The sequence below is a fragment of the Salvelinus fontinalis genome, chromosome 18 (genome assembly GCF_029448725.1).
Source record: "Salvelinus fontinalis isolate EN_2023a chromosome 18, ASM2944872v1, whole genome shotgun sequence".
Taxonomy (NCBI): Eukaryota; Metazoa; Chordata; class Actinopteri; order Salmoniformes; family Salmonidae; genus Salvelinus; species Salvelinus fontinalis.
Window position 1 is genome coordinate 35,385,355 of NC_074682.1, and position 7,677 is coordinate 35,393,031.

The following is a 7,677-nucleotide window of genomic DNA, read 5'->3' on the forward strand; positions in this document are numbered from 1 at the left end:
AGTTTGGCCTCCTGCCATGTGCTACGGATAAAAGGGAGGGGCAGATGGGAAATGAGAGAGAGAGAGAGAAAGAAAACACAGGGAGGGAGGAGGGCCTGCTACTGTAGGCCGGGGTGTGGCCTAAGACTGCATGTATGTTGAGGAGTGATGGATAGAGGAAGGAGGCAGGGGATCTGGAGACTAGAAAAGAGGGAGGGAGGGTGGGGGTGAGGAGGAGCTGTTTGCAGAGAGGCAGCGGGAGTGGGGGTGAGGAGGAGCTGTTTGCAGAGAGGCAGCGGGAGTGGGGGTGAGGAGGATGGGATGTCGTGTGTATAAAAGCTCCGGCACTCCTCAGTCGGACGTCCTGTTGCTTCACTCCCTGCTCCGAGGCACCTTTGGCTCCAACAAAGAGAGACAGCAAGAAGGAGAGCTAGACAGATAGATAGTAAAAATTAGATAGTTAGCAGAATTAGAGACCACCAAACCTCAACCATGAGCCACCCTTCAATGATCCACCACTCAGGCCGCGCCTCCACTTCTTATCGCCGCACGTTCGGGGTACCCAACCCCATCTCCATGTCCTCCTACTCTCCTTCCTACTCGTCTGTCAACTCCCGCAAGCCAATGTCCAGTGGGCGCTACATGCGCTCCATGTCGCCCGTGGTGTCCTCACGCTCCTCCAACTACCACCACCAGCAGCGGCAGCGCTCCAGCACCCAGCTGCCCCGTCTCACCTACGAAAAGGTTGACTTCCAGCTGGCTGATGCGGTCAACGCCGAGTTCCTGGCCACCCGCAGCAACGAGAAGGTGGAGCTGCAGGACCTCAACGATCGCTTCGCCAGCTTCATTGACAAGGTGCACTACCTGGAGCAGCAGAACAGCGGGCTGCAGCAAGAGCTGAGCCAGTTCAAGGGCCAGCTGCAGGAGGGAAAGCCCAACCGGGCCACCGAGCTCTTCCAGGAGGAGTTGAGGGAGCTGAGGCGCCAGCTGGACCACGTGGGCAAGGAGAGGGACCAGTACCAGGTTGAGAGGGACAACCTGGCCGAAGACATGAACCTCCTCAAACAGAGGTGGGTGACACAGAGGAGGGAGAGGGAGGTTAGTATGGGGTGGGGTATGGAGGATGTTTGGGTAGATTTGGGAAGTGAGGGTTAGGGTAAGGAAGGTGGGGTGTTATAGTTGTGGATGTACATGAGTGACGCAGATACATTTTGGGTGGTAGTGGTGTTTGAAAAGGGGGGTGTAACAATTGGAAGTGTATTTTAGAAAGTTGGCAGAGGTGGCAGGGGACTGGCTGTTTTTGGGCTTTGATGTTGATTGACACATTCTGGACAGAGCCTGTCAAGGAGGGGACATGGGCAGGGCGTATGACTGTGGACAGTCTGTGACTTTCACCACATCACCACCACTCTCCCCTCAGCAGTGGTTGTCTAGCTGGGGCGTGGCACTTTGGAAGGACGGAAACAAAAGCACCGCAGCATACTACCACACTGTGGTTTACTGCAGTGTGTGTGTGTGTGTGTGTGTGTGTGTGTGTGTGTGTGTGTGTGTGTGTGTGTGTGTGTGTGCATGCTGAATATCATGGCAATGGACAGGATCCAACAAAGAAACAAGATGAAGTGCTTCAGCATATCATAACCAAGCAACGAATGGGACACCAAGGAAAACAATGCATTGGATACAGTAGCAGAACATTTGTACATTAGCCAAACATGTCTACATTAGTAGTATTTACAAACTTTCCCTGAACATCTCAGCATTTGTTGAGCATCTGCAGATTATTTTATTAAATCTGTTTTATTAAATCAAGAAATGTAGTTAAAAGGAAGATGAAACTTCCTGCATGCATTGGATGTAAATATGGACACAGTACATTTGATTTGAAATGATGTTGCAGTTCTGTCAGCCCTTTCATACCAAACCACAATGCTTTGCTTTGAAACTTAAATTTGACAAAATTCAAACAACTAGTTATGGGAAACAGTATTGTTCCCCATTTGAGTTAGATTATCGGAAAAATGTCTGTAGACATACTAGTTACATATTAGTCCACAAACACTCCCCATGTCTATTCCCGGCCCTAAAGAGAGAGAGAGAGATGACAGAAGAGGAGGATGGATAGACTGCGCACAGGGTGGCGCCAGGAAAAAAGTAGGGAGGGGGATAAGAGAGGGAGGGGGCATAAGAGGAGGAAGAGGAGGAAGAAGAGGAGGAGAGGCTGTGTAGGCGCAGAGAAAAATATCATCTGGTTAAATCAATGTGATTGAATAGGAGTGGCTCCATTATGGGTGGGTGTTAGTGTCTCCTTGTGTTGATGGGGCGGTGCCAGGGGACACCATTGGGAAAAAAGGAACCCTGTGACACAGCATGAATTAAAGATGAGATGAGGCAGCAAACCCCCACATCCAGTACATGCAGTTTTATTAAATGAAACGCATTTAATTAAAAGGAAGTTGAAAGTCCCTGCATGCATGGAATTTAAATATATACACAATAACACAAGTGATTCGAAATTACGCTGCAGTTCCATCAGCCCTTTCAAACCAAATCACAATATTTAGCTATGAAAGTTAATATTTAGAAGAATCAGACAACCAGTTATGGGAAACAGTATTTTCCCCCACTAGTGTTACTTAGATTATCGGAACAATTTCTGTAGACACACACTAGCTACATGTAAATACACATACACATCCCTGACCCAGAGAGAGAGAGAGATAGATGACAGAAGAGGATGGATAGACTGTGCACAAGGTGGAGCCAGGAAAGAAGTAGGGAGAGTGATGAGAGAGGGAGGAGGCGGAAGAGAAGGAAGAGGAGGAGGGGTCGGGAAATGGAGTGTAGGCGGGGAGAAAATTGTATCTGGAAAAATCTATGTGACTCAATGAAAGTGGCTCCATTAGGGGGTGGGTGTTCAGTGTCTCCTTGTGCTGATGGGACAGTGCCAGGGACCCCATTAGGAAAAAAGGACCCCTGCAACACGGCATGAATTAAAGATGAGATGAGGCAGCATAAAGTATATTTCACGTTTGGGAAAGGGAAGGCTTCGTCGGACCAGTCAGTATACTATAGGCTTACATAGTTTTATCTTTGGCGGCAGAATGCCCAGAGCTGTCAGGATTAAAGTAGGGTGTGTGCAGTCCACATGACCTCTAACAAGTGATTTGCCAAAATTTGTTTGGAGTAGCATCTGCTGACCCCGTTGGATACGCTAACCCTAAACCTTTTACAGGACTTGTGAATTACCAAATTGATCCAGAGGCTTCTTTTGCCAGCTGATGCTTCCTCCAGAGGAGGCCTATGATACCCAGTCAGACATATTTGGTCTGTTTCCCAAATTACACCCTATTCCCTATCTAATGCTCTACTCTTGATCAGAGCCATATAGGGGATGCACTATATAGGGAATAGTGTGCCATTTGGGATGACACCTTGGATAGCACTTATGCAATTAGCACTGTGTTCAGCCCTGTCCCAATGCTTCAGCTTCCTTTGTCCAGAGCAGGACTTAACCTAGACTAAAGCCCAAGCATTGTAAACGATATGAAAAAGTTATTAAGTGCCATAAAGAGATACAGAGGATGTGTGTTTATTAACTACAAAATATATTGTCTTATATATTTCAGGTAATGTATATATTTTTTCCATTAATGTATTTATTTATTCTAAGGAGTCCCCTAAATAGATAACATGAAATTACAACATGAATTTACAACAGTAGGCCTATGCGTGATTGTAAGATATATGTTCTCCTTGTATGTGTGACCACACCCTAACCCCCCACCCTCTTCATACAGGCTGGATGAGGAAAATCAGAAGAGGGCTAAGGCTGAGAGTAACCTGATTGTCTTCCGCAAAGTAAACACACCCTAGACTCAAACCATCACACTGTACACCAAATCAATATTTTGGGCAGCGAGTCGATAGTTGACTGTAAAAGTCTGATTGAATCACACACCAGTTATGATGTCAGGGCCCAACCCAAAGCATATTTTTCCTCATAGACCTGCATAACAGTGACATCTTCTGGTTCGCTGAGATAGAGCTGATTATTATGATAACATGGCAGCTCTAAGAACCCGGAAATCAGGGGTATATTCACTAAGAACCAAACAGAAACAAACAGGCTGAAACGGTGAGGAACTAATCTGAACTTCTCCAATAAGAAATGCTTGTTTTCATTGCAAAACATTATTCTATGGTTTGCAACAGTGTGCACGAATGAATACAACCCAGGATAATTCCCACTGTGCACACACTGGTTGAATCAACATTGTTTACACGTCATTGCAATGAAATTACGTTGAACCAACGTGGAATAGATGTTGAATTGACGTCTGTGCCCAGTGGGTTATAACAATGACAAAACACAATATTGATAGCACTGCATTGTTGATATATTACCATATGCAACCTACCCACTGTTCAGTGTTATCTAACCAAGACAAAAACATTTGTTTACCTGTTTGGGGGTTGATGAATTACTTACTAATAGTACTTTGATCTAAAACCAGGATGTGGATGATGCAACTCTGTCTCGTCTGGAACTGGAGAGGAAGATCGAGTCTCTGATGGATGAGATTGAGTTCCTCAAAAAGCTGCATGAAGAGGTAGATGCCGCTGCTGAGATGGTCGAGCACAAATCATGATCTTTGTGATGGATAACAATCAAACTGTGGTCCTGATGGTCATGTTATGGTCCTGGTGTATTACCTGTAATTTGGTATGCTGATCTGCTCCTACTTGCATTTATTTTTGTACATATTTTTGTGAATAGTTCACTAAAGTTGATTTGCATCATACCTATCTGGATTGTACCTGCCATTTAGAGGCCTTTTTTCCCACTAAACCTCTCACTTGCTCTGCGGTCTTTTCAGGAGATCCAGGACGTGCAGGTGAGTGTCCAGACCCAGCAGATGAAGATGGAGGTGGAACAGACTGCCAGGCCTGACCTGGCTGCTGCCCTCAAGGACATCAGGGCCCAGTACGAGAACATCGCCTCCAAGAACATGCATGAGTCTGAGGAGTGGTACAAGTCCAAGGTGAGGGGGGAACAATACACAGACACACACACTCATGCATGCACACACGCAGAGTAACACCTGTCCTTATTTGTGTGTTCTTTCTGTGCTACCGAAGTTTGCTGACCTGACGGACTCTGCCAAACGTAACACTGATGCTCTGAGGCAGGCCAAGCAGGAGCAAAATGAGCAGAGGAGGCAGATGCAGTCCCTCAGCTGTGAGATCGATGCACTGAAGAGCACGGTGAGGCCTCACAGAACCTTCCTATTTATCTGTAATCACCCCCAGTTTACACTGGCTGAGTGAGGAACTAGAGTACATTGATCTCAGGCTTAGCCCAAAATGGCTGCCAGCCATGAATCACCCAAGTGGGTCATGCATGTAAGTAGAGGACGATGCGAGTGAGAAAAATCCCTCATAATTTCCTCTCCTAAAAATCTCCCACAGAATCTTCCCAAAACAATTGTCCTCATATGTACAGTATGTGTGTATTTTTCAGAACGAGGCTCTGCTGAGGCAGATGCGTGAGATGGAAGGCCAGTTTGGCATGGAGGCCAATAACTACCAGGACAACGTGGGTCGCCTGGAGGAGGAGATACACCACCTGAAGGACGAGATGGCCCGCCACCTGAGGGAGTACCAGGACCTTCTCAATGTCAAGATGGCCCTGGACATAGAGATCGCCACTTACCGCAAGCTGCTGGAGGGAGAGGAGAGCAGGTGAGGAGGATAAGGGTTAGGACATCCTTACTTGTGTTTGATTATGAACATGTTGCTGAGATAACATCCTATTGCTTAATTTCTCTTTAGGATTATTGTTCCCATGCATCCCTCCCAGTACGGCCGTAGTGGTGATAGGGGTGAGATACATCATATTGCCAATAATACTAGTATTTTTTTCTCTCTCTTCTACTATTACTTTATTTCCTTCTCCAAGCAAATACACAGATACTTGTCAATATCATCTTTAGATTTAACAAATTCATAATTTATTAAATTTATATAAATGATCATGCACAGTATCAATGTTACTAAATCGGACTTATCCCCTCATAGCCTATGACCACACCCCAGACACCCCTAAAAGGAAGCCTGTGGTGATTAAGACAGTGGAGACTCGTGATGGAGAGGTAAACATTCTAAACATTTCCTGGTATCAAGAAAATGTGTTCCATACTTTCCATATCCCCATGATGATATTTACTATACCGTGTAATTTCACTATACATCACTTGCTGTAAGTGATGTAATTTGACTGAGGTCTGTTTCGCTTCTTCTATTCCTCCAGGTGGTGAAGGAGTCAAAGACGGAGAAGGAGAGGAGCGAGATGGATGGCAGCCATGGCAGGAATGACAGGGACCATGATAGAAATGGCAGGGATGACTAGAATAGTTAGGTACCAATCGCCTGTTCCAGATTTAGATGTAACAATACAACACAAAAGATGGAAAAAAGAAAAGCAAGAAGTAAAATAAATAGTTTAAAGCTCCTTAATTGCTTCTCACCTTTCACCATTTAACAGATATTTTCTGTTGAGCAGAGTGCCTGTAGTAGATATTTGTGCAATGTTAAAACTTTAAGAAATCTCTTAGATAGCAAACTTAGTCACAGGATGTGACCGTGGGGTTACTTTTAATAACCGATCATTCCTCATTGAAGAAAAAAGACAAAGACAGCCTTACATGAGCATACAAAGACACGATAGCGCTATCAAGCAGTGAATGAACGCAAACTTGAGTAGCTCCTGCTGCAAATCAAACATTTTTATTGATACATCACTTGAGGCCTTAATTTACATTGAAATCCCTTACATAACATGTTTTGTAGCTGAACTTATCGTTCACCAAGGGGAAATAGAAAGTGGCATAACAAAGCAACAGGGTTTTAGTGACCCCTCCACAGAAAAAAGTTTTTCTCTGACATTCTCTCCAGTAGAAGGACACAATCTGATGTAGCTTTGAGAGACAGTGGACATCAATAAGGAACCGTTTGAAAGGGAAAATGTCTCGGTATAGCGGGACCACCAATGGGATTGATGGTAGAATACTGCACTTGCTGCACCACATACTCTGCACATTGCACTCTGCTCAAAATACAAAACCCTGACAGGGAAATGTGCTATGCGAACATATGAGAATGTGTGTTTCTGACAGCTATAGAGAATTAAAAACAATACAAATGCAATTAAAGTCAAATGGAACAGAGCTATGGAGTTTGTCTTGTCATTCATGTGTATTCCTCTCATATTACTACCCATGGGCAGCTCCAAGGAGGGGCGAGACAGTGCTGAAGCCCCCTCTAGAATAGGCCCCCCCAATAAAGATTTTATTAGTACATCCACACGTCTTCACTGACATTTTCAACCTCTCCCTGACCCAGTCTGTAATACCTACATATTTCAAGCACACCACCATAGTCTCTGTGCCCAAGAACACCAAGGTAACCTGTCTAAATGACTATCGACCCGTAGCACTCACGTCTGTAGCCATGAAGTGTTTTGAAATGCTGGTCATAGCTCACATCATCACCATCCTTGCAGACACCCTAGACCCACTCCAATACGTATACCGCCCCAATAGATCCACAGATGACACAATCTCTATTGCACTCCACACTGCCCTTTCCCACCTGGACAAATGGAACACCTATTTGAGAATGTTGTTCCTTGACTATAAC

The 7,677-nt window shown here is 45.1% G+C and overlaps 1 protein-coding gene across 1 annotated transcript; it reads left to right on the forward strand.

Annotated features, from left to right (window-relative positions):
- Positions 1 to 279: 279 nt before the first annotated feature.
- Positions 280 to 7,205, forward strand: prph (peripherin). Its single transcript, XM_055869204.1, has 9 exons — positions 280 to 1,049; positions 3,777 to 3,837; positions 4,494 to 4,589; positions 4,857 to 5,021; positions 5,119 to 5,244; positions 5,501 to 5,721; positions 5,812 to 5,861; positions 6,058 to 6,131; positions 6,290 to 7,205. Exons 1-9 carry the CDS (start codon positions 472 to 474, stop codon positions 6,386 to 6,388), a joined length of 1,470 nt encoding a protein of 489 aa, XP_055725179.1. The 5' UTR covers positions 280 to 471; the 3' UTR covers positions 6,389 to 7,205.
- Positions 7,206 to 7,677: the final 472 nt, after the last annotated feature.